The sequence below is a fragment of the Scomber japonicus genome, chromosome 2 (genome assembly GCF_027409825.1).
Source record: "Scomber japonicus isolate fScoJap1 chromosome 2, fScoJap1.pri, whole genome shotgun sequence".
NCBI classification, from domain to species: domain Eukaryota; kingdom Metazoa; phylum Chordata; class Actinopteri; order Scombriformes; family Scombridae; genus Scomber; species Scomber japonicus.
The window spans coordinates 28,858,538-28,886,488 of NC_070579.1; the positions used below are offsets into that span (position 1 = coordinate 28,858,538).

The window sequence follows — 27,951 nt, forward strand, 5'->3', positions numbered from 1 at the left end:
TGGAACTTCTCGTAAACTATCATTTACAGAAGTAATGATTTTAAAATTCTCTTGTTTTTTTTAAGCATTTAAAAATTGTCAGTCTTTTTGAAATCCTTGATACATATTACATTTATTAGTAGTTGTAAAAAAAAAAAAAAACAATTTAAAATCCCACTGTCATAAAAATACACATTTAGAAAGGACTGTATGTTTTATAATAATTTACTTTTACATTTCGATTTATTTGATTATATCAATGTTTTATGCCAATCATGCTCTGTTTTATTGTACTAAACTAATTCCATGTTGCCTGTTTGTAACTTTTGTAAGCAGTTCAGTTTGTCAGATTTTTCCCATCAGTCCCATTTTTTGGAAGATGGCCAAATATCCTCTCCTTTATCCACTTCCACTGTACTCCAGTAGCCTACACTTGAAATAAATGTAAATGTCTTCTCCTTACCTTCTGATCTCAGTGCTGTTGCCAATCTTGTTGTGTTTTCTACCCTTTCCCCTGATTTTCTGTTGGAGCTTTCAAGCCATCAGCTGCACATGGTGTTTATATTTGCATTTCTCATACCGTAACTGCAGAATTCACTTACGCTAAATCTGCAGGTTTATTGCATGAAGTGATTCCAAATCTACCAACAGAGTTTTAAGGATTCACAAAGGGATTATAGACCATATCACAGCAAGAAAACAAAACAAACAAAAAAACCTTTTCATATCCTCAACTCCCTTGCTGCTGCATCTGTTATACAGCCAAACTTTGACGTTGTTGTTCTCTTCCTTTTCAAGGTTGAGAGACTATATCCATAACCTTGCGAACATCCAATCAAAGTTGTTTTCTGTGCAACACACAATGGCATTTTTCTTGTCTTGACTTGTAGTGCAGACACAGGTAATGTTCTTACTGCTCCCGGACCACATACCCTAACCCTCCAAATACAGTTTTTGATATGTATCTATAAACAACACTGCTATAATTTAACCATGATCTAATTACAGCTATATATATACATTTTAAGGATGCAATATTAGGTACATTACGAGGCATTATACCTTTTCCACAAAATCGTGTTCTCCTCAGGATAACCTAGAATCCCTAAGATCCAAAATGTCTCAGCTGTTTCTAAATTATTTCCATAGTTTAAGATGATTGCTTTTGTTTTTTGTTTGTTTTTTACTGATAATGTGTATCTCCATTTCTTCACCCACACTTCAACTTGACTTAATCCCTCTTGCAGTTTTTTCTTCACAAATCCTCATCATCTGCATAATAATTATATTTATTTAGTTTATGAAAGGAATCTAAACAACAATGGAAATGAGGTTTTGTTTATTCATTGTTTATTATTGTTTCATACAATGGGAACCAATTAAAAAATATTATCAGTCTCACATGTTCCCCTGTATTAGTTTATATTCTCATTGTACATGTTCACATTTAAAGAGCAAGCACATATGTCATTTCCAACTACCTGGATTAGATATAGCTCTCAAAGCGGAAGCCAGGCAATATTTCAGTTTTTTTTTTTTTTGCAGGTGTTAAAATACAGTGATGTGGTTATTGTTTCATGAATTTACATTAAATGAAAGGTTTCTGCATGAGACAGAGACCATGAGATAAAACATTTTAATCAAAATAATGTATTGTAACATTTTCACGTGTATTAATGTACTAAAAAGTTGACAGCAATGCAAAAATAGAGCAATCCAAAAAAAATGTTTCTAAGCACGGCATTTGACCCCCATGAGCATATCCTCCATATCATCACAAGTAGGTTTCAGTTCCTCAGTCAGACACTCTGCTTCTGTGGGCCAGGACTCAATCCAGGTTCGTTCACCAAGCACATATATTTTGCTGAAAAAAGTGAAAATGTGTTTTTATGTAACCAGATATTTGTACATAATTAAACAGAAGGTCACCTATCAAAGGAAACCACTCTATGCTACAACACATGCTAGTATGAAGAAGAAGTAAGTACAGAATAATGACAGCAAGAACAATGTTGTGTTCCTTGATGCCAAAAAAAAGGTATAAACTATGCACATTAACTACACCTGTAAAGTAGGTATTCTGATTGACAGGCAAGTAAATCATATTCAACAACAGAAATAAATACATTTTCAATTTAGATAGTGTAAGGTGGACAATATAGACACATAAAAATACTCACTCCTGTCTCTGGTTGTCTACATGAATATCTCTGGATGTGCCCATGATGAGGTAGGTATTGCCTTCTTTCAGATCCAAAGCTGATCTGCAGTGTGGATAACCGAGGAATATGCGCAGTGCATTTGGTTGAATCACATCAGAGCTTGTGGCTAACATCCAAGAAGAGGGAAAGAAGATAAATGCTATTATATAAAAACACATTTTAAACTATAGGTACAGTTTGAAAACATCACTGTTATAATAAGACATTCCCAGTCAACTTTATGGATAATGATTTTTTTTATTATGCCTGTCTGGGAACACCACTGAGAAGACAGAAAGTAGCAAGAAACATCAATGTAAAGATCAAGTAGCTCAAGTCGTTAAATGTTAAAAGGAGATAAACTGCAATCTTCTTGACTTTTTCATGATAATGTGCCATTACAATACTGAAATATTCTCAGTGAAATCATGCATAAATGGCTTCGCAGAGTGGCCACAAAATAGAGAAGCATATTAATTCATCAGCTCTGAGGTGGCAAACTTAAATGGTTAGTAACAGTTATGAAGTTTAAAAAAGATAAATACCCACCTTCTTTGATGACATTCATAACCCGCATTGTGTACATATCAGTAGATAAACCTTCTGTAAAGTTCTCCACACTTACTTTGTACACTGAGGACATACAAGTTGTAGATTGTTAGCTTGCTTGCTTGTTCATTCATTCTAATTGTCTCTTCACTGACTCACAAACACAAACTCTTACCATACTCTATTTTGGTGGTCTGTGTACTTTCACAAGCCTTATCTTTTCGCACATCGTTGCTGATTTTTTCCTTCTTCTGTATACTGCAGTTCTCTGGAAATATATAACAGACACAAAGTAAATACTACACATGTGCCATGCAGTAAAACACTCAACACTGGGTCACCTCACCAAATACTGTAGAGACAATATAAACACTAACATAGAGGAGTCTGACATGTAGGTGCAGCAGTTGGCTACAGCCACAAATTATATCAAAATGTGGATGTAAGTTTATGGTTTCCGGTCTTCAGAGATATATACTTATGTCTGTAAGGCAGCTCTGTCTGTTCAGCATGCATATAAACCAATATGGGAAAGATTGTCCTTTTGAAGTATGTATCAGTTTCTCAGGAAATTACTTCTCTTTGTGTGGTTGGTCTTGTTTCAGCTCAGGTTTCTAAATGATCACTGCCTTCTCTGCAAAAATTGCAGTTTACATGAAAGGAAAAAGAAAGCATCTTTAAATTTATATTAGGGTCTTCTCAATGTATCCTTCCATTTTATCGATTCTAGCTTTCAACGTGTTGTTGGACAACGGCATAGTTTTTCATTTGTTGGCCACCTTTATTAGTCCACACACTATTTCAACTATTTTGACGAAAGACGCTTGATACCATGGATAGGAAGAAGCTTGATACAAGTCTCCCTTTTGTTTTTATTTGGTTTGCACAATAAGAAGAGAGCAAGAATAGGACAGCTGTGTACATATGTGTGGTTCCAGGCCTAGAAAAATCCTTATGCCCTTTCTGTTCTGAGGCCTGTTTGTCACTACAAGTTCTTATTTTCTGGCGAAAAAAGTGTGTGTAATGCTACATTTAATGTCTCTTCAGCTTTTTACTTCACCACATCACACTTATCTTGCTTTAGTAAATTATGTCTACATCTTGTCTCAGGTATGGTTAGGGTGTACATATTGTCTAGTTTCACATTTATGTTGAATAGTGGCGTACGCATGATTTTAAAAACATAATGTTATATTAACAGTTGCTGAAAGGAGACTGAAGATACTTGACATAATCTGAATTTTATGTCACACGTGGTTGCTTCTTGTAGCAAATATCAGTCAAGGAACTCAACTGACTGATGCATTGAGTGCTTTGGACAAAAAGATACAGACAAATACAGTGGTCCAGCAGTGCAATCACCAAAAAATAATCACTAAATGCAGGTTGTTCATGTTCTTGGTGTGAAAGAGAATACTGATATAATTATATTCGGTTGATGAGATTTAGCTGATACTGTGACCCATGTTTTGGGTTTGTTAATCCTTATTAACCCTCAAATTAAATGTTGAGAGTGTTGTTTTTCTTTTCTTGTTCTTTTTTGTTTCCTGAAGAGTTTCAAATATACCAAATTTATTCTTGAACTAGGGAGCCCCTCTGGTGACATTTGAAAAAAAAAAAGTGTGGCCAGGAGATACTGCATGGCTGCATGCCAATGTAATACCTGAGAGATTCAGCAGAGGGCGCGTATTGCTTTGAGTAACATTTGTCTTATTTCGTCTTTCAATGAAAAACTCAATTTCTGGTATAACAATGGTTAATATTTACAAGTGTGTTAGGTGAATGTAAACGTAAGTGTCTCTTGCTAAGAACTACTCCATGTCTAACCGCAAGTGACTTGAGTATGTCATTGTAATGAATTCCCATATTAAAATAAAAGGAAATCAATTCAAAGTTGTGGCTATGCATAAGTATCTCATGGCCACAAGATAATTAACGTGTGGCCACAATATAATTAACACATATTACATGTTATTTACCTTCAGCACATGTGCATTCATCATTTGTACAGAGCCTCATTAGGTATCCACCAGTCCTCTCTGGGTGGTAGAATTTCACACAATGTGACTCTGCAACAAAAAAGAAGTCTTATTAGGCAGGAGCAATCAAGCTGGTCTGGAGGACAAGCAGAGCAACAGTTGGAGATCAACTCTGAGAATGAAAAACATGCTGCAAAAATAGTTACTGTGCTAGAAGATGCAGGCTTGTTTTAGCTAACTCAAGTTGCTGAAGTATCATTTTAGCATGAGCTGAACATTAGAATGTGTATTTGCACAGAACAAGGGCTGTGGATCTAGTCCCCCATCTCTTACAGTGTAGTCACACTCCAGTGTGGCCAGGAGAGTAGGACATGTTACAGCAACCAAGACCTTTACACATGTTCATATGGACATATCATTATTCTACTAACAGACCCCTTAAGCTATCTTTTTAAAGCTCAAAGCTCAATTTATTGTCAGTGTGTGTGTACATTCACAAACACTCCTCACTATTTCAAGAACTTAAAACTGCCTCTGTTTACATTTTCTGACAACCAGACACGTGTGCCAGTATCAATAACATTAAAAGTAGTGAGTCATAAAGCTGCTATAAGAAATGGAAACATGGATTACACTATTGGAAGGCATAAGAGGCCAAAGCTCATGAACCATCTCTTACAAACACTCAAAGTTGTTTTTTTTAGTCATTAGAAAAAAATTAATGTCTGTCTGTCACTAACTTTAAACAGTTTTAGTTGTCTAAATGGAACCAGACGAGGCCAGAAAATACTCACATCAGTCATCTAAAGGGCCAGAAGATACAGACAAATCACCAACCTTGTTGACCTATTGTACCTGTTTGTTGCAGACACAGAGACAGACTATATTTCTGAATGTCTTGAACACTCACGGTTTATGTTCCCATGGTTGTAGTATTCATAGACAGTAACAGCAGCTGGTTGCATGACACCCACTTTCAGCTTCTGATGGATCCTAAAAGTGATCTCCTGTGGTTGTTTGTGAGAAACCTGTAGAGACATTTACAACAAAGCCAGGTGAGAGAGAGAAACACAGCTTAATCTCAGTTGTTATTGTGCCCTTAAAATGTAGAACACAGCCACCGTGTGTTACCACTACACAGTCAATCCTAAAACAAAATAGCCAAAGCCAAGGTGAATATACTCAGGGAGAGAATTACAGTACTATAGCTTTTGTACCAATTTTTCATACGCCGATGCCTCTTTTGATTAAACATCTACAGTGTGTGTGTTTGACTGCATTTATCTCAGTGATCTAGTGAGATATCAGCTAAGTCAACACCATCTTGATCTACACCTGCTGCACTTTGACCTGCTGGATCTGCTGCTCATAACCTTTATTTGATGCTGCACAAAAGCAGGCTGTTCTCTCATTGTAAACACAGTATAGAAACATAACAAAATCTAAAAATATATTTTGAGACCAAACAGATTCTATTCACTGAAAAAACTGTATTGGCATTATATAATTGAATTTAAAAATCATGAGATCAGTAAAGAATATACAGAATTGTGGTATATTGTATCATATCAAACATTATTATACATTATACAAAGTACAAACCTATTGCAATTTACTTTTGTGTATCCATTCCAAGTCATTATGTGACTTTTACCAAGTTTATTAGCATTTTAAAATATTAATACAGTGTAACAGTTGGTAAAATAGGTTTAAAGAATTAATAAAGTCCTTTTGAAAGGTGTATTTATATCAAATAGACACAATAATTACAATTTCTGAGCTGATTTGGCCAATTTAGCAGACATCTAACATCTGAATGTAATAATCTGAGGTCATCTTTTGTTTTTCTACACTACCAAATAAACCTTTCACTCTGTTGTGCCACATGGCAGGCCACTGTTGGACTAATTCAAAATACATCTGTTGTCAGACAGATGAAAAGTTGATTTTCTGCATAACAATTTTTGATCTTTGGGCTTAGAAAGGATATTCAAGTCATTCCAAGTCAAATCGCAAGTCATTGGTGGTATTCAAGTCTTTTTTTGATTCTGTCAAGTGGAGTCATCAGATTCAAGACTCAAGTCCACACATGCTAAGTGGTTAACACAAGCTTTGTTCTAGGTGTTCACAGGTGTGATTGACATATTATTTTTCTTCTTTAACCACTCAACTCCTTTTAAATAAAAGTCAGTGACACAGATGAGGGCATAGATGGTAAGGTTGCTTCAGACTGTGCAACAACAGGGTTCAATCCTTCCTTCATTCACACAATCACACTTTTTAAAACATTCTGGTCTTGATGGATTTCTTTTTTGCTTGGTCGTTATAATTGTGCTGTAATGGTTCCATGTTACTTCCTTTTACCTGGGTTCCTGCCAGTTTTCCTGTATCTTGTTTTGTACCTTTAGTTTCTTGCCAGATTCTCTCCTTTGTGTGTACATGATTTCCAGTCTTTTGTTTCCTTGTGTATGACCTGTGAGTACTCAAGTAAATAATTTAGATTTACAGACTGTGTAGTTTTGTTTTACCCTCTGGATTTTTGTACTGAAGTGTTACACGTACAGTTTACCGGCTGCTGTTCAAAGTTAACATCAAAGGTCTTGTCAGTAAAGCTTATTTGAATTTGAGCAGGAGAGTCAAAGAAAAAAAGGGATAGAGTGAACAGAAAAATGACAGTATGTGTTACCTTGTCCAGGTAGATGATGAGTGAGCCTCTTTCTGACAGGACTGTGTCCATCTCATATTTTGAAATTGTACGGGCACGTCCGGTGGACAACTACACACAAACATAGACACACACTTACACACATCCTCTGACATTCTGATAAACCTTAAAACACATTCTGTTTTTCCCCAACCATAATCATTAACCTTTGAACTGTATGTTTGTGTAAAGGCTCTTACCGATTTCAGGTCTTTTTCATCAAAAATAAAGCCTGTTAGCAAGCCAACATCCACAATTGTCATGGTTGCATCATGATCACCCTTATACCTGTACACAGAATAATTCAAAACAAACAACATTGTGAGAACATTTGGTAACTAATGACAAGCCTGAAGAAAAGAGAAAATGTGTGAACTACAGGGCAGCCAGGGGGAGCTTGGTTCCTCTTAATAAGACATGAGTTCCCTTGAAAACATAATTTGTGAAAATTTGGGGGCCTCTAAAGTATTGACAATGTGTTATTTTTACCATGCACTTCTATTTTTCTGTATCTTCATTATCATGCATCATGCTTAATTGGGCTATCATTGATGTATGATTCATGCATGAGGGGGATACATCACAAATTCACATTAATAAAGATACCGGCATGCATGCTATTTTTGATGATGCAATATCATAAACTTAATTCACTCAGAAAAACTCAGAACTCAGAAACTCATACTTTCTTAGTCCTGCTCAGAATTAATTTCCAATCATACTCACATAACCTCTATTTTCAGCTTGTATATCTTCTCTTCCTCAAGAACATTCTCTGGAGGAGCAAAACATTAGCAGAGCATGTTTTTTCTTTTCATGACAGAAAACATGACAAGCAGATAAACAAGACAACACATGGAAGACAAAAAATGACAGCCGATAAATACAAATAAAGACAATTAGAATGCAAAACTGTTGGAGTAGAGTTACTGAGCCGTTTCAAGCTTTCGCTTTTACTTTTTACAACACCATCATCAGATTGAGGTGCCAGGAAACGACAGCTGATTATTCTCCGGCATTAATTATCATTAAAGGGGCATCCTACTTACAGATGATATGAATGAGGTGTACTACTCAGTTTGTGAAAACGGTTCCATAATGTCTTTTATGGTTCAAACATGAGCTTTCTGAAGTCTGAAATCAATAACCCTAATTATGTCATCAGGGCTATCTAGCCATGGGCTTGGGCATTATAAAAAAGAAAACTGTGTTACAGACTGGAAGTGTGGTGTTTGTAAGGTACGGACATTTATCAGGCAGAGGAGTCAAATGAATGATTGTCACGAAGCTGCATTATTAGAAGTGTAGGATCCAGTGCTTTTATAGCAATGTTCAAGGAAGACTTAATGTACAACTGGTAATGGCAAATGTCATTAAATCCTAGTGCCCTTCTTTAGGAAATACGATATTTATTTCTGTCACTCTCGTTATTATATTTTCTATAATTTTTTTTATTATCTTCCATTCCATGATGGCTTTGTAGTAAAACTGAATGCTTGAGACAGCAACAGTCACTATGTCCTTTTTTGCAACTCTACTCTTAATGCATTAAATATCAGTGGATATGGAGAGAGAGAGAGAGAGAGAGAGAGAGAGAGAGAGAGAGAGAGAGAGAGAGAGAGAGAGAGAGAGAGAGAGAGAGAGAGAGAGAGAGCATCAAATCACCTGGGATAAGCTGCACAGACAGGTCAAACTTCTGACAGTCACTCTCCTTTTCTTCAGGCAGAGCGTAATACAGTGATACCATCTGTCACAGAGACAAAAGACATTGTACTCATCAAGTTAATTACTGAGTATTAGAAAAGCAGCATGAATGCTAAAAAAAAGGTCAGATGGGATTTAATGATGATTAAATTCCAAAACACAATACTTAATACTGAACTTACTGTGTACTGTGTATTGTGTGTACTGTGTAGTTTTGTAGTATTAATACTACAAAACGATATCCTATACTATAAACTTAAAGTGATTTCTCCTATTCCCCCTCTATCTCTCCTTCAGGCTTTTCTCTTTCTACTGCAGCCACTCAAGGGCTGACCAATCATCATTGAGAATATTAACTGGAGCTTGTTAAGACTTTGCTGAGGGTTATTGGTGGTCAGTTTCTTTCTTTCCTGGAGATATTTGGCTGCTGAGAGCAATATTTGTGTGCGATTCAGAATGTAAGTCACAATTTTCATGACTCATTTGTAGGTACATCAGCAGTATCCATGTAGTTGCACAACTAGTGCTTTGTTTCACTTGCAGAGAACCTGGCATCGGAATACTCTGGTTGCAAAATATTAAAGGACCATTCCAACATTAATGCTGTTGAGCTGTTAGTAGTTTGCCTGTTATTTTATGCAGGTATTAAAACTATATCTAACATTGTCTAATACTGTATATGATACCTCCTCATTAGCTTTATATGTTTATATGTCTATTTTATTTGTCTATTTCTATTTTATACATACAGAAAGTAGGAAGAAGGCCCACATATGTTCTTTTCATAACACATTATGTAGATCTTTAATTCAAACATCATAAAAAGAAAGCATATACATGCACGGAAACATAGGTACATTCCTCCCATACATAGTATTTCTTCTCATGTCCCTTTGAAGTACACAATAACACACAAGAAATGATAAAACTCAAAAATGTGTTACACTTACTTTCACTGTTACTTCTCCTTTTCCCTCGGCGATAACTTTCACATCTTGGTTTATGTTGTTGAACTGTTGGGATTTTGTGTGCATACGAACATCCACAGAAAAAGAAAAACACACGGAGAGAAGCGTCATTAGATATTTAATCAAAAAAGAGCAATGCACACAGAAACTGAGAGGAATTATAACTTTAAAACTGGTGTTTTCCACCTTAATTTTAATTTCATACATAGGGGAGGCTGTGTGTCTACTAGCTTGTTTTGGATTGTCTGGCCCCTAGTGGCCAGACACTGATTAATGCAGTAGTAATACATCTTACTGTATTTAGGTGTGTGTATGTTCACCTTAGATGATTTAGTGGTGTAGTGGTTTTCCCTGTTGAAGTTATAGCGAAAGGAGTCTGCCCTGTCTGGCATGTCAACATCAACATTCACATCATACTCTTCTTCGTTAGCACTGGCCCAGTACTCAGCTACTGCCTGGTATACCATTATGGTAGCCTGGAGACAGAAAAAGAGATAGGGTAGCAAACACGAGATTCATAAGATTGACCAAATGCTTAGTCTCAGATAAACTAACAAATAATAAGGACAACTGCATTAAAAAGACCTAATATAGATGTTTTACTACAGAGAGAAAGAGTGATAGAGTTGACTACCTGAGTTGATCCATAGCCTCCACCATCTTTCTGCTGGTCGGTGAACCATCTCACAACGGGTCTGGCATCTGCAAAAGCCTTTAATAGTGACAGTCAAATAAATGGTTCAAATCTCTGTGGCTGACAGGTGACAGTTTCTATTCATAACCTTCTGTTTTCTGTTTTCCACAGCGTAAGATGCTGGTCATACATACATAAGTGTGACATACTCACATTGGCCTTGACCAGAGCCAGAAGTGCATAAGCTGTGGCCTCCAGGGTGTAGAGATGCCCCTTTTGTACAGGCCAGTGATCTAATCCTGAGGAAGACAGTCATTTTAATACTTGTCATAACCTTCATTGACTGTAAGCTCCCAAAACCAAAAATTCTCAACACATCCACACACACGTCCACACACAGAGAGAGAGAGAGAGAGAGAGAGAGAGAGAGAGAGAGAGAGAGAGAGAGAGAGAGAGAGAGAGAGAGAGAGAGAGAGAGAGAGAGAGAGAGAGAGAGAGAGAGAGAGAGAGAGAGAGAGAGAGAGAGAGAGAGACTAAGTAATCAGTGAGCGAAGGTATAATAAACATTAAGCTGCATCTGTGTATGTGTAATCCTTCTGTAGACTTTTTTGTCTCAATTTGTTTAAGAATATTGTGGATTGGTACCTGAAGAGACAAACTTGGCAAGGACAGGCCGGTTCAGTTTGTTTTCATTGGCCAGGGCATATGATGTCATGGCAACAGCATATGGGTTTGTGAGGCGGGGCAGATGCCTCTCCAAGTAGGCCACTGATTTGCTTATACCTTCTGGCAGACTCTGGTAAAAAGGAAAAGACTTAAATGCAAAAATGCACACATTTAACAGAAAACATTTTTAATATGAGCTAACCCTTTTTTCCTGTTTTTGATTTGGTTGTCAGTGTGTCAGGACATCAATAGTCAAGATCAAATAACTGGAAATAAGATTAGCCATAATCCATTTAAGTATCTCAACATCTACTGTATGGATTGGGACAGTGTTTAGTACTGACATTCATGGCTCCCAGAGAATGACTCACATTGACATTAGTGGTCCCCTGATTTTACTCCAAATGCCAATGTTTTCACTTATCTAGTAAAATATCTTGGTATTTACGACATTCATGATCCCCAGAGGATGATTAGTTATAGTTATATTAGTAATAGCTATTTAGTATTTGTAATAGCTATTATTACTTGCAAATTTTCGCCTTGTGTCATTTGAGATGAGCCATTTGTGGTAATTCGCACCAAACAGCCAATATACCAACAGTGTGTTAGCTGGAAGCTAGCTAGCAACAGATGCACCAGCAGTGTCTGTGGGAGTGTGCCTGAGTGTTTGTGCTAAATTCAACTTCCAACTGATCTCAGAACTCATCAGACACTCCAGAGCTTTCTTTTCTGTTATTTCCCTCCAATTGCTCTACTTTTTCCTCTTGTCTCTGTACGTTTATGCAGCAGATTCATAAAGGTCTGGGATAGATGTAAATTGTTCACTCAAGTGGAAACATTTTTGTGTCAGATTGCAGCACCCTGGGAGAATTGGCGTCTACTTGCATCTTTGATTTCACTTTTTATGCAACATCTAAAATTAACTTTGGTTTCTGTCTGGATACAGAGATGCTGCTGGGTGTAGGAAGTAGGGGAAAAGCTGTCAAAAGAAGAAATAAGTAAAGGAAAACTAAAGAAAAAAAAGGTTTGCAGGTGAGCTACTCACAAGAACATCTTTTTCACATATTGTGCGTGATTCCTGCATAGCAATGAGGCAGAAGGCTGTCAAGGACACATCTGATTCTGCACCCTGCACATCACCCTACATCAAGACACACAAGCAAATGTGTCAGTTCCATCATTAGTATTACCAACAGTAGTATTGCACAGTGGTTTAAATATACACAATGGTAGTCAATGACAACAGCACTTTTGTGTAGCACCAAGATGAAGAACTGCTGTTACTTGGTGCACGTACAATCATCTCTCCATGGATAATTGATCCAACTTCTTTAAAATGGCCATCAGGGTACTGTGTGTTGAGAATTAGAAACTTGACAGCGTCACAGATCACTCTTTTTTCCACTGCCACCAGATTGTAAGCTATAGCAAACACCTTGGCAACATAAGCTGTCAGCCTTACAGAGGACAAGAGAGCAGAGAAGAGGAGAGAAAAGGAGAAAGTACAAAAAAAGCTTTTTTACATGAACTTTATCTAATATGTTCACAGTTACTCAAGCTCTTACTGAAATAAGGGTTGTGCAGAATGTTTGTACATTTGAATGCCTCACCAGGTGCTGCTCTTACGATCCTTGAACACAGAAAAAGAACCATCCGTCTTACGGTAAGCAAGCTCGTTCTGGTAGCCTAGACACAAAAGAAAATAAACAATCTTCTTCTTTTCTTCATTTAACTCTACCAAATGTTATCCATCTGAAGCCAGTTTGCCCCCTTGTATTGGGCTCCTGAGTTAAGCATCTGCAAGTTTCTGGTATTTGTGTGAATTGATCTGTGTGAGCCTACCAGTCTTGATGTGTTCGAGGGCTGCTTTACGTTTCTCAATACCCACAGTCTCCCACTGGTTGGTTTTATCCAAATATATGGTTGCAATAACAGGCAGAGTCATCCTGATCATGTTCTGTTCTCCACAGCCACCGGGCTCTTTGATTAGAGTACCCATTGAGTTCCCACTAATCGCATTCTCCACCAGTTCACTTATCTGCTCTCTTCCTGTGTGAACACAAAAACAAATGACAAGATCAACAGGAAGAAACAAACATGCAAAAGTGAGGTGGTCATTTCCAATCAGCAAGAAGAACTGTCTCCCTGCCGCATTTACAATTAACAAAATGTACAAACACTGTCTCACATAATGTTCCAAGCACAAATGTGTTATTACTCACCTGACACAAGGATGTCTGTCCTAGTAGGGCTGTTTGGAACCATATTTGTCATAGAAATATTACTGTTCATAATTACTTCTTGTTTGCCAGCTAAAAGAAGGAACAGGTGAAAATTACCAACATTTTTTTTTCTTCTGTGTTTACTGCAGTACCTTAAATATTAAACTCACCTACACCATGTTCAGCAGGGTTGAGGGTTTTTATATCTAAATTTTTTTTCAGTACGCCTTCAGGCTGCAAGAACACAATTAAATCCATGTGGTATTACAAGCACGTTTCAAGCAAACTTTTTACAGCATTATGCAGGTTTAATGTCAATGCATCACAGCAGAGAAATTGTTTCAATATGGTATACCAAGCTCGACATGGGTGTGTCTCTCTTACCACCACCAAAAGTATTTTCCTGATTCCATCACTAAGACCATGATCTCCCCTAACAACTGCATGGACCTCAATGTTGTGTTTTCCCTCCTTCATGGGAATAATGATGAAGGGTACAGCGTATGTAGTTTCACTCCCGACACTGACTTCTTGACGATACCTCACACGCTTTGAGGCTGCACTGCACACATGCTCTGTCTCAATCAGATCCACACGCACCTTGAAAACAAGACAAAGATGGAGACAGTTTAAAAAAGTATCAAACAGCAGACACTAATTATTAACTTATTATTCCTATTTGTGTATGCATTTATTGCATGCTTTAAGTTACTTTTGCTGCACGTGTTTAGTATTTTTTGTGCATTTTCGGTATGTGTGTAGGTTTTTTCCTTTTCATTTATGAAGCTGCTTTATTTTTCTACCCTGTTGTCATAGCCTACCTGTTACTATTACTGGGAAGTGTAGCTGGTCACATTAACCATCTGTCCACAGACCTGCTATAATATGTAAAGTCACCACATCAATGTAATTTTGACATAACTTAAGGGAAAACTACAGTTTATCACCCCTTGGGTTTTATTTTTAGTCAAGCTGACAGTTATCATCTGACCACTTGTGCTTGCTAGTTTTTAGCTATGTTGCTGTATGGACACTAGTGTCCACTTTTGAGCCATTTGCCATCTAGATTTGGTATGCCCAGTCCTGAAAACATCCGGGTCTGGCTTTCAGACATAATAAACCTGACAATTACGCTGCTCAGTCAGTGTGATTGGCAGTCAGTGAAACCAACAGCAATACATGCAGTCCCTTTTGATTAAATTCAGCTCTGTCCCGAAACATGGGAGATCAACAGCTCAAACTTACAGTGACCCGTTCATCGATATAGTTGTGGAGGATTGCCTTAATTTCCAGCTGCTCTCCACGGATGGCAGAATAAGGCAGCCTGAGATCTATGAAGAAGTTCTTCTTCACAATTATATCTAATGGGTCGGACACACAGATACCTTGTAGAAGAGAAGAGACACAAACAAGGGATGAAACAGAGGAAAAGGGAAAAAAGGTTCATGATTTTAAAATAGAGTTGCTGTGGGAATCCTCACCATGAGTGCTGGACAGGCTGATACCGGTGAACTGCCAAGTCGTGATAGAGTCTTTCAAGGGGAAGCTCATCTTTTTTGATTCGGTTTTACTTAAATACACAGGAAAAGCAAAGTCAATAAAGAAGTAAGAAGTAAAAGATATAAGAATGTTAGGGGCTGTCATGAACAGTGTTGGGGAACATTATTTTTAAAAGTAACTTATTACATTACAAAGTTACTTCCATTTAAAAAAACTGGTTACATTACAGCATTACCTTCTGAGAAAAGTAACTTGTCAGAGTACTTTTGCGTTACCAAAAAAGAAAACCTCTTTGTAATTCCTTGTGCATGTTGTTTTAGTCAAGACCTCCTTTAAATATAATGGCTGTACCATCATCACACAGCCAAGTCTGGCCCATATTCTGTAAATCTTTACACTAACAGCAGGAATAACGGACACAATGTCCCATTTACAGCTCTTTATTGTATTAAAGTGGCTTCCAAAACATATGCCCACATACAAGTTATAAAACTACATAGGCTAAAGGGCTTTCCAAACATATCCCTACATCACTGCAAAAGGGCAACAGGCTCTTGTTACCCGGCCACAACATACAAACATGTCACTGTTATGTTCTTGCCCTTATTTCCTCCCATAAAATCAAAATAATATGAATATTTCACTGAAATGAATGGTGTCCCAGCTTGCTTACAGAGCTGCCGTACACGCACAGTGATATAACCGGAGCACGTAACCAGGTGCCTGTCTGCCGGCCAACAGTGTGAATTTGATAACGGATTACCTTTTTGAAAATATAACTAAATAACTGAGTACTTAAACTGCAGACATAACGCATAATGTAAGTAGCCTACTTCAAGTACTAAATTCAAACCACATCGAATAGATTATGTCAAAGTAGACTGCAGCAGTAGCTGAGTGAGTTTGCAGGCTGAGCACTCATGGCTTAAGTACACCATCATAATTTAAAGGTTAGGGTACCACACCTGCTTAAATGAAAGGAGGATGTTCTTTTGTCTCTCAGTAGCCCCAAAGAATTTACACCATTCCCCACTGTTCACCATTAGATCTTTCTGTCAGTCCAGCCATTTGTTAAACTGTTCCTATGTTTTGACCCATTTTGAACCATTTCCTACCTACTCACTTGCCTTGTGTGCATGTCTGCATTTGAGTCCTCCTCCTGTTGTTTTAATTTATTAATCATGGCAATGTATGAATAGGGACAGACTCAAGTTTGTGGCATAAAATAGCTTGCAGGTATTGTTTATCAGTGTATTTTTGAGTGAGTATGAGTTTTGGTTGCCTCACCAGTTACGTCTAGAACATCCAGGCAGGTCAATAAATGTCCACAGCCAACTTTCAGGGAATTGGCTACGAATGGCAATATCTTTGCTGTCCCCGTAATCTTCGACACCGTCCTCACCTGCAGGGTAATTTAGAAAGTTACTATTTTTCACTGTGTGGTCATTTTACTAACTACCAGTATCATAGCTGAATGTAACATCCATCCCTCATCCCCGTTCCTTACTGCGAGCCAATAGGAGGATGTCATGCTTCATCTGAGCTCGCTGGCCTTCCAGCTCAGTGCAGCATTTCACAAAGGCATCAACACAGGCTGCACCGTCAGAGATATATTCGCTCCGTCTCTGACAGGTGTATGAGAGGGGGGTTTCTCTCATGCCGTCCAAACAACATTCACGTTGCAGCTCATTGTCATACTGACTCACTTAAAAGGGAGAGGTTTGTGAGATTTAGAATTTAATAAAAAAAAAAAAACTATAGATGACAATACAACGGCTTTTTGAAAGTTCTGACTTTGGGAGAAGAAATTTGTAATTTAAGAGGAAAAATGAACAGCAGCTGAAATTGTTATCTTTAACTGTAAACTTAAAGCCCACCTCTTTAGACTGACTTTTGATTAGATAAATATTTAGAATATTCTAATATAGACAAGATTTATTTATCACCTTTTCAATGTGCCATTCTCCAAGCAGGAAGTTACAGTGCAGCTTTAAGGCAGCACAACAAAGGTGTTTCTAACATTAATGATTCCAGTGTCAGTGGCCTACATCTGTGAACCTTGCTACAGTAATTAATACTAATAGACTGATCACTGGGATATACACCAAGAAGCAGGCACACTTTCTAGACATTGCTTTTATTTTACTTAGCCATTTGAATTTCCTTTTCTTATTGTTTTTTGTGGTTCTTATGTGACTTGGCTGGTCTATCGCTGTGATTTCCCATTGGGATGGTAAGTTCTCTATCTAGCTGAAAGCTACAGCAAATGTGTTCACCAAAGCTGCTGAAATATGAGCGTGGGCTTGGCACCAGGGCTGTCGACCTGTGTGTTGAGGAATTAATGTTAAACACACTTTGAATGTGTATGACATCCATTCAACATCCATTTCATAACTTCAAGCTCATTTTAATAAGGGACATATTTATGTTACTATTTTTCAGTTTTTAATTAATAGAGTTCAACTTTATATGCGTTCCTTAAAATATATGTGTGTTGACTGCTTGAGTCTGTAGGAGCTCTGTTCAGAAATAGTGCAGTTATCTTTAAAAAACAAACAAACAAACATGGAAGCATTTTTATATTACCAGCTTTTAATTCTTACCTAAGCCTGTTCTGACGTCCAGTATGGTTGTGGCTCGTTTCCTCCTCTTCTGGGCCTCACATTTAAATTCTGCAAGTTGCAGAACAGACTAGCTCTTAAACAAAACCCAACAGGTTTAGACAAAGAGTTGAGTTCTACATGGTTTACTGATGTGATAATGATACAATCAGAAGGAGGTAGTTTGGTGGGTTTGAAACTGGGACAAGGTGTGGGTGTAAGGTATATTGTTAGAGATGTAAAGGATGGCCTTTGTAATATGTTAATATTGTGTTAATATTAGTGTTACCTGCAAAAATGCATTCTTCCAGTTTTAGGATGACTTTGTGAAGAAAATAACCATGCATGCACCACATGCCCTAATGCTGCCCGTGTTTCAAGACTCCCTGGTCTGCTAGTTGTCGTAATGGTAAAGTTGTTTTTTTCTTTCTTTCTTTTCTGCACTGTTAGACAACAGAGACTGTTGAAGGTTTCACTTTTTGCTGTGCATACAAGCTAAGTATCAGGTGCTCTAGTTTTCAAACATCAGGCAAAGCAAATGCTATTTAGCTACTTGTGAGACTGTTATTGCTCAACCACTTTCAGCTTTGCCAATGTTGTAATGTTGAGATTCAATTTATTATAATCAATAAAAACCTTAAAACCTTTTTTTCATGAACAAATTAAGCCAACAGTTTATTTGTGGAAATATGGCTGAAAATATGTCTTCCTAAAAAGTTGATTTTGTTGTTTGATATGGTGCACTAGTAAAAATGTGTAGTTTTTTAGTAATGTTATATATCTGCCAGTAATGTTATGTTGCTGGTAGTTTGAAAGCCACAAAACTTCCTTTGGCCGAACAGAGACAAGACAGAAATCATAGTGTTGTGGTGGTGCAAGGACACACAGGCAACAGGTCTGCACTTACTTGGAATCTAAGTCCATTACCGTCACTGACAAAGTCAATAATCTTGCAGTATTATTAATATATTATTAATGATGCTGACCTAAATTTTAATTCAAACATTTGCAAACTGTCAAACACCCTTTTTCTGGTTTTCCTGCCCTCATCTTGACTAGAATCAGTTTGACCATATCACTCCAATTCAGGCAGCTTTGCTCATTATAGAAGTAATTTTAAAAATGTCCTTCTGGTCTATTAAGTACTAAATTGCCTGAATATCTGACATACTTACATTTTGTCAACCAAGTATATCTGTCAGGTCCAAATCAGGTGATTGTCTGCCAGCTGATTTCTTTTTTGTAAAGAAAAATACAAAGACTGTTTTTTTTTTGTTGTTGTTACACTTGAACTATTCTGTGTGTGTGCATTTGTATGTGTGTGTATATACTGTAATGTCTGCCTGTATCTGCAGGCATGTCCAAAGTTTTTACTGTTTTATCACTCTATAAAGCATTTTGAAATGCTTCTGTATGATACTGTACCCTACACTAAACTTGACTTTCCTACCAATTTGTCAACTACTGCATTGAAGAGGGCAACACTAGTAGTCTCAGAATGCTCAGAGGACTTAAATCTTACTTAATATGCATGGAAATTAGACAAAAATCTTACTGGAAAAAAACAAATCTGTCTTTAGTTTTTGTTTAAAAAAACCAAAACAGATCTGATTTCTATATGTTATAAGAATGTACTTTTTGTGCTTAATTTCCCTTTATACCTATCTGGAATCCAACTAATAGGAAGAGGAAACTGAAAAAGTGTCACCTTGTCTGTAGGGTGTCCCAGAAGCTACGCTGGACTCAAACAACAGCCCAGCATCATAAAACACACTTATGCCGTCACTCCCTCCACCTGGTGTGCAGCCTGTATCAAATTTTTCCACGATTTTCCATATCTGAACAGGATGAAAGTCGTACACACAGAGAAACACAAACCATACACAAGTTAAAGTAAATTTAGGTATGGTTTAAGGAGCATCTAGTCATTCAATCATTACCAGGGTTACTAAAGACAACTGGAGTTTGTCCCAGACAGACTTAGTAGAGACTTTTGAGTTGTAACCTGATGGGGCCCATGGTTTTCTGTTCAAGCCAATCTAAATGTAAGAGTCAACCCACGTCTGACATTGTCCCCCACTTTCCTCGGAGGTGGAACTGGTCAGAATAGTGTCTGTCTTTGTGAGGCTGACCTGTTGATCCAACAATCTATGACATTTGCCATTATACTTAAGGTTATTTATATCAACTATTTCTTTGGTATTAAATGTTTCCTGAGTGAAATTCCCAGGTATTGCACATTTTATTACAGTACTTTACTTTATCTAAAATATAATAGAAATGTGTCATTTTAAAGATGAAATTAAAAAATTGCCTTTTTCTGGGTAAGGCGGTGCTCATTGTTTAAAACATAGACGCCTTTGTCAACTGCCACCATTCCCACCGTGGCCCCCGGGTCCCCTGTGACCATCAGCTGAAACCTCTTGAGAGGCTTATAGGGTGGATCTGTGATTGGCTTCAGTTTCAACTAAAGGAGAAGAGAAGAGAAGGAAAGTAAAGGAAACATGAAGATTTAAAACAACTGGATAAAGCCATGACACCCTCATTTATGACTAGACAACTGTTATTAACTTCATCAGTTTGTGTGTGGCTGTCTTGTTTGCTAGTTTAAAATCTTCTACTTCAGTGTTGTGTGCCTCACCGAGCCCATGCAAGAGTCCTGGACATCCACCCAAACAGAGTCTGATACCACTTCATTGTTATTTATATGGTAGTAGGCTATAATGCGGAACGATGGCAGCATGTCTTTGGAGATGGGAAATGATGCAGAAATCAGCCATTGTCCGCTTGATTTGCCATGTTTAACCAGCTGACCCCTGCTCAGGACCTGGGGACACAAGTGATGTGAAGCACAACAAACACTCAAGCATGTGCACAAAGTGTACACACATACACACAACATATGCACTGGTGAGAAGACTCTTACCAGGTACGTGATGTGCTTTTGTCCATCTCCCTCCCTGTTGGAGATGAAATTGAACCTATAGCTGTCTCCTAAATTTACATCAGCAACAGGCACATCTGAAATAATGACATTGCAAAATTAGTGTGAAGTAAACAAGGGATCCTTTGAAAGTTAGTTTGACAGCACTGTAACTTCCATAACCATGTTATCACATGATTTTCTTTACCTATGTAGAGGTAGTTGTTGCTTTTGCTGGTGTATGGATGAATTGTCATGTTGGCTGAGGCTTGGTCAATACCATGGACATTGGTGCTTGCCTTGAAATAAACACACAAGTTAGCATACAAAAACTTCAGCTATGTAAAGTAGTAACACTTACAATACAGTACACAAAATTGTGAGTAGTTACGAAGGATTGAGCAAGTTAGTAAGTCAAGACCTAATAAGTAATACATTGTTAATGTGTCTCTAATTATTATTATTAATTATTATTATTATTATAAATCAAATAACTCTGAATTAAGGACTATGAAGTAATATCAATTACTTATTGGAAAACATCAGAAGATAATCATTTGTACAATATGTGTGATCCAAACACTGACCACTTTCTTAGAGTCTCAGAACCAATAGCTGAATGGCACAAACTTAGTAATCACTCAACCATTACCAATTACTCAAAGTTACCTCCTCTTTTTGTACGCTCTCAAGCAAAGTGACAAATAATAAATGAGTTACTACTACTACTGGTTACTATGTAGGGTTTAATATTTAATGATCTTACCATTACTTGCCATTTTTGTCTCCCTTATGTATAACATCATGCTATAAAACTAACAGGTAGTGAAAGGTCAATCAGAGACAGCAGGTTTACCAGAAAAAACCTCTTAGTCATCATATTCAGAGCACATATAGGCCAGTATATTGTACAGGCACACTGGATGCTAAGCTAGCTTGTAAGAAAACGATGGCATATTGTAATATTCAGGATGATGGAGGAGGATGAGATTCAGACAGTCTTGGGCCTGTTTGTTAAGAAGTCTCAAACCCAGTTGGATAGTGGTAACCAGCTTACTCCTACTACTACTGCTACTACTACTGACAGTTTGTTCAACAACAGTTAAGAACAGATGCACAGCCACTACAAAAATCACCAGCGTATAAAATGGACACCCATCAGTCACAGGTCAACATAAGCATTCACCTGTAATCATAATTCTGTTCTGCTAATTAATTTCACGTCTGATATTAACCTGTCACTTACATTTGTAAACCTGGCTTTAATGTGTCTATTTTGGAAAATGAATAAATAAATGAATGAATAAATCAGATGCATACAGTTATTTCCAGTTGTTGAGAGGTTTGCTGTGTATTGATGATAAACTTTGCCATGCCACTTTGTGAAGTCTTGCTTTCCACTTTGCCTGGATTCACTACCACTGAGATGCCATCTGCTGGGGTGCCATCGGGGTCCTGAACTTTGACCTGCCATCCAAGAAATAAACAGCCAGTCAGAAACAGTCAGAAAACATGAAAAAAAATGCTATGATGTAATTATGTTTTTAGGGCAATCTAATACTGTTAAGGAAATTATGTGTGAACTGGAGCAGAATTGTACATTTGAGCATAATCGAATTTGACAAACAAGTAAATGTGTACATTACCGAAACAGTAAAAGTCATTCCTGGTTTGAAATATTTGGGTGTTTTCTCAAACTGGATGTTGTAAGGGGACGTGACAATCTGGATACCTTTCAACACAGCCTCCACCATTTCACTACCTATGCAAAGATATATGGACATGCTCACAATTATATATACAAAGAAACATGCGTTCAAAATAATTATTAAGAGGAAATATTCTAACCCTAACCCTCTTCTCATTTCAGTTTGTTCATTTACTAATTCTTTACTTAGAACGAGAACTTCTTAAATTTATCCATAAAAGTTTGAAACTGAATCAGATCTGGTATATGTGAGAGGATATAATGTGAACAATCTCTTTAATTCAATTTAATATTTGACAAGCATCATAAATAATAATAATAATGATAAAATAATGATTGCAAAAATGTAAGAGACGGCTGAGACCTGGGCTTTTGTCTTGCAGGACGCATTTTTACATAAGTTCTCATTATGTTTTGGAACTTTGGCCATGTTTAGCATATACATCCATAATAATAATATATAAATAACAGAAACTTGCCAAAACCATATGTCAACTTTAATAAAACATCTCTTTCTGTCCCCTGTAAATTTGAGATACTCACAATACTAATATTGATTGATATTGATTCACAAATGATAAATGATACACAAATGATAAAATACTGTGAATCTGAGCACACACACCACAAACAGATACACACACAATCAGTCTTTCTTGCATACCACTTTCTGTCAGCACACTGACTGCCACATATATGGATCTCCCAACCAGCTCATGGATATCTTGGAAGGTGTGTGTGATGTGCTCTTTCCTCAGTGTGACCTCTCCTTCACCTCCCAAAAGCTAATGTGACATATTCAAAAAATGCATCAGGATGTACGGTTAATGGAATTTAGTAGTTACTTAACATTTATAAATGCTATAAATTAGTTACTGAGATGCAGCAAAACTGTATTTGCTCACCGGCACTCTCTGAAGAGAATCGGGAAAGCTGTTCTTTTGACCACCATGCTCAACCCCGAATACCACGTAGGCCATCCCATCCACCTCTTTACCAAACAGATACCTAAAACCCCCATTTAAAAAAAAAAATAGGACAATAAATATGCAAATGGTTAAAACACAACATTAATAAAAATGACATCTACATCAATAATAAGAACCTTCAGCACAACCTCTGAAATCAGTCAATCTACTAAGGCTGTTTATAAATTCACATAACAAAAACCTGCACATACATAGCTTTGATGGTGATGGTGAGCTCTTCGTCATCCACATGGAAGTAAGTGCTCTGAGGAGTGAGTTTCACCTCAAAACTGGGAAGCACTGAAACATTAAATGCACTTTATTGTGTGTCCAACATGATATGAGAATTAAGTAAATGTTGTATAGGTTTTAAACAACAGTTCAGGTTATGGGGGACTCACCATATTCTTTGACTTCAAACTCTGCGTAGAAGCTCTGCTGTGGGTTGCTGTTGAATTTTGCAACCACTTTCCACAGTCCAGTACTATAATTACACATACATAAGCACACAGTGTGTTAGCAGTCACTTGTTAGGTTTTATTTTAGCTGAAGAGGTAACAAGCTAGAAATATTAAACCAACTAGGTCAATATCCCTCTCAATCATCAATTTATCCAATGGACCAAGCCATACAAAAAGGATTAGGGTTAGGGTTGGCTGCTAAACAACATTATGTGTAAAAATGAATACTGACCTGACAATTTCACCAAGCTTGTGATCTCCAGTGTAGACTCCTGATCGCAGAGAGAATTGACCCTTTCGAAGAATTATGCCATCAGGGGTCTAAAAATAAGTACAACCACTGATGTGAGCTTTGCCAGTTTCAACAAGTGCTTAAATGATTGAATGAAATGATTTTATTCTATATGTAACTGATTAGCTTTAATAACTACTACTACTGTTGAGGGAGAGGCTATATAACCCTTCGCAATTCTAGAAAGAGACATGCATGGTTATTTAGTTGATTTTTCATTTCATTTGCTAAGATCAGTGCTTTTAAAGAAGCACTTCATTCTATGTTTATGAAAGGTGTAGTCCAATACCACAATCTCCGTGATGATAGAGTTATCAGTTGCAGAATCCCTGTCCACAGGCGTCATGTCAGGCGTCAATCCAAATATCCTGTAGTTGACTGCCAGAGAAAGACAAACATCTTAGGTTATCATGACCAAATATGAATATAGTACATGAATATGAAGTATTTTTATTGGAAAGGGTGCCCAGCCCACATGGTTTTACAATACTGGACTTGGACTTTAATTACCAACAGAAGCAAGAGAAAATACATTGTTCTGGGTTCGTACTGTATCTGAAAATCACATCATATCAAATATAAACTAATTAAACATACAACCCTATTGTATGTTGAAAGTAAGCATGTAACAAAGGAAACCCAGTCTCACAGCAGTTTGTGAAACAAAGCTTAATCTTGTGATTCATGTACATGGATGCAAACTTTTATTTTTTTTAATTTTCTTTGTGTCACTCAGCACGACTTTCAAGCTAATGTTTGAAAGGAAGTACATTTGTGTCTGCAGCACATACTTTTTCTGTCACATGGGACCGTGAGCACAAAAGTTGTGTTGTTTTTTAAAATTTAATTTAATTTTCATTTTGAAACTGTAACTGTTACATTACTCCATATTTAAACAGGAGATTATATCATTGTTGACTCTTACGCAGTCCCGTGGGCAGACTGGATAACTCACTGTTGATAAGCCATTTTACATTTTTAGATGGGCAGAGGTGGACCTGTAATGGTTGTCCATTCACTCTAGCTCACCACAATTAACTGTAAATATGGATATTGTGACCCCCTAAAGCGAAGCCAACACATCTAGATCTCTCTCTGGTGGTTGGCTGGAGTATAGGTCATACACATCAAATACATTGATTAATATATTTTATAATATATCATTTTAGGACATTCTTATCATGCTGATTGTCCAAGTGCTCATTTTTCTGATACATTTTTTTAATTAGACAGCTGAGGGGGCATGTCCTGCCGGCTGTCATACCACCCCACTCTACTTGCAGACTCTGTTTCCAGATATCACACAAGATTACAGCTCCCGAAAGGAGATATTTTGGCTTCACTTTTGCTGCATAGCAGTAGCAAGTGGAGACATTTCGTCCACATTTATATACTGTCAGTGTTCACCACCGGCCAAAGGTTGTACTATTTGCATTCCCACCTTTATCCATGTTACAGAAGGTGCTTGAAAAGGTGAGGAAGGAAGAGACAGAAGTAATTCTGGTGACTGCAAATTGACCAACCTAAACATAGTTTACACACCTGAAGTCCCTCTTATCAAGGATGCTATGGGCTCTACCATTGTGGCCAGACTTTTTGAAACAGGACAGAAGGGAAATCTTCCATCCATCTCCTCAAAAGGCAAGGGTCTACCACTAGAGGTAGCAGTGGTAAAAAAATGAATGAATAAATAAATACCAGTGCCCCCAGGGCTCTTTACTCAGACAAGTGGAAAGCATTTGAGCACTGTGTTATTATTGTGTTGTTATAAGTGTTATTCTTTGCTTCCTTCACAACCTATATAAAAATGACCTCTCACCTTCCACATTTAAGGTGTATTTGGCTGCCATCTCCACTCATACAAACACTTTACAGGGGTAGGTGTGTGTGTGTACAGTGAAGTACTGGACTCACTGGTGCTGCTGGGGGTGTAGAGGGGCTTATCAGTCTGAATGAAGATGTAGCCAGACTGGAAGGAGACTAAGACGACTTTCTCCAGCACTCCTTCAGGGAACACAGCTTCCAAGAATACATACTGCTTTATGTTGGGATCCTTATTGAAGTCTTTAGCAGGGATCTAAAATAAGAGAAGAGACACAAGCACTGAATATATGAATATGTAGACAATCTATATAAGTATATTACTTTAGATAAGTTGATGAATGCAGGGTATCCAAATAAAGTTACACACATCAAAACTTAAAAATATTAATCAGACTAATTTATGCATTACTGTAATTTGTCCGAGGCCCTGGAAGTTGTTCTTCTTAGTAAGGATCACATCTGTGGCTTTTAACTCTCTGTCTTTGGTTGGATGGGTCATTACTCTGATTTTGACCGTGATGTCACCATCTATGCAATCTTGACACTCCACAAAAATGTTTTCAGTTGTTCCTATCCTTAACACGTTGGGGGCAGACATCACCCTCCTGTAGAGCAGTGAGAGAGAGAGATAGAGTATTGTTACTGTACAGGTTGAAAACACTTGAGCTCCATGTTTGCTTTTTGACTTATTGTACATGCACTTTTACAAAATGTAGTTGCTATAAACTACTAATACATCCTAATAATGATGAGAGACTTTTGCTGTAAATAATGATTATGTGATTTGTCATATAGTCTGCAAGTGTAAAAAGTACTTTAAAAAGTGTGGAGGTAACATAGGAAGACTAAGGAGTGGATGAAGACCATCTGCTCCAGCATGGACTTCACACACAATGAGTGATCCATTAATTACGTTGACCAAGATTCAGATCTGTTTGCTGTACCTGGTATCACAGTATATTGACTTTGTGACAAAAACTGAAAACTGGAGTGCAGCTCCACGTTGTATAAGACACAGATGAAATGAAATATTCTGTTTAATTATTATCTAACTTCTAGTTTTTGATTAGTGACAGTCCATGACTCAGTCAAAACATTAAAGATGTGTTTAAAATCAGATTAATAAGTGCGTCACTGCCACCCAAATGTAATTTTCCTTTATCATTGCATTCTCCTTACAAAATGTATGATAGTATCCACCTTAACATTTTCCTGAAAAATATATTCATGTTTGTCAATGGACACATTTCCAGTTCCTAGGTTTCGTCATTTGTTTCTAAGGTTTCGTGAGCCCATATCAACACACTGAAACAGCTCAAGTTCAATTTTGAGAAGACATTCAGGGTCAGGAAGAGTGTGTAATGCTAAGGCAGGGCTACTTACAATACAGAGCCATCAGCCAGAGGAGTCAGGGAAGAAAAGGCCAGAAAGGCCAGCAGCCACAGCCGTGTCTGCCACATCTTCCTGGCTTGTCTTGATCTGCTGTCAATGTACAGTCATGCTCTGCAACAACCTCATTATATCCACCCAATTCCTTCCTCCTCCCACCCCTTTTTTTTAACCAATCCAAATTTAATTTGGAGGACTATTAGTATCTCTCTGTACAAATGTACACAAATAAAACTGATTATTTTAGCCTGATAACATCATGCTCAAAAAAATTAAGGGAACACCTTAATCACACACCCAGTACCTAACAGCAGTCAGGGTATCGCTGACTAAGACACCACTATCCACAGCATCTCTTTCATGCCTGTCACATGTGCTCAGTGTGAACCTCCTCTCATGTGTGAAAAGAACCTGGTGCCAATGGTGGACCTGTCAATTCTGGTGTTATCAGGCGAATGCCAATCGAGCTGCACGGTGCTGAGCTGTGAGCACAGGTCCCACTAGAGGATGTCAGGCCCTCATGGATTCTGTTTGTGACAGTGTGGTCAGACACATGCTCACCAGTAGCCTGCTGGAGGTCATTTTGTAGGGTTCTAGCAGTGCTCCTCCTGACACAAACGAACAGATACAGGTCCTGCTGCTGAGTTGATGCCCTGCTACGGCCCTGTCCAGCTCTC

General features: G+C 37.5%; 1 protein-coding gene across 1 annotated transcript; it reads right to left on the reverse strand.

The window, feature by feature from the left end:
- Window positions 1-1,307: 1,307 nt before the first annotated feature.
- LOC128371287 (complement C3-like) lies at window positions 1,308-27,424 on the reverse strand. The gene is made up of 43 exons (XM_053331572.1): window positions 27,269-27,424; window positions 26,295-26,490; window positions 25,976-26,138; window positions 24,351-24,439; window positions 24,002-24,090; window positions 23,710-23,792; window positions 23,521-23,608; window positions 23,246-23,348; window positions 23,005-23,125; window positions 22,279-22,394; window positions 21,953-22,099; window positions 20,841-20,931; window positions 20,636-20,730; window positions 20,351-20,536; window positions 20,024-20,176; window positions 19,418-19,547; window positions 17,713-17,781; window positions 16,617-16,814; window positions 16,397-16,511; window positions 15,091-15,179; window positions 14,855-14,994; window positions 13,994-14,209; window positions 13,780-13,843; window positions 13,610-13,699; window positions 13,230-13,436; window positions 12,998-13,073; window positions 12,685-12,844; window positions 12,433-12,528; window positions 11,364-11,514; window positions 10,932-11,017; window positions 10,719-10,796; window positions 10,405-10,560; window positions 10,067-10,129; window positions 9,078-9,159; window positions 8,139-8,187; window positions 7,613-7,700; window positions 7,395-7,484; window positions 5,619-5,736; window positions 4,709-4,798; window positions 2,905-2,997; window positions 2,730-2,813; window positions 2,160-2,307; window positions 1,308-1,843 (listed from the first exon to the last, which is right to left on the reverse strand). Exons 1-43 carry the CDS (start codon window positions 27,343-27,345, stop codon window positions 1,711-1,713), a joined length of 4,956 nt encoding a protein of 1,651 aa, XP_053187547.1. The 5' UTR covers window positions 27,346-27,424; the 3' UTR covers window positions 1,308-1,710.
- Window positions 27,425-27,951: the final 527 nt, after the last annotated feature.

What these genes read in the sequence shown, in the direction of transcription:
- LOC128371287 (XM_053331572.1), bottom strand. Translation starts at nt 27,345, where the DNA reads ATGTGGCAGACACGGCTGTGGCTGCTGGCCTTTCTGGCCTTTTCTTCC. An exon ending in AAAAGCACATCACGTACCTG is followed by an intron (nt 20,537 to 20,635) that starts GTAAGAGTCTTC and finishes TTGTGTCCCCAG; the next exon opens with GTCCTGAGCAGGGGTCAGCT. An exon ending in CAGCCTGTCCAGCACTCATG is followed by an intron (nt 14,995 to 15,090) that starts GTGAGGATTCCC and finishes CTCTTCTACAAG; the next exon opens with GTATCTGTGTGTCCGACCCA.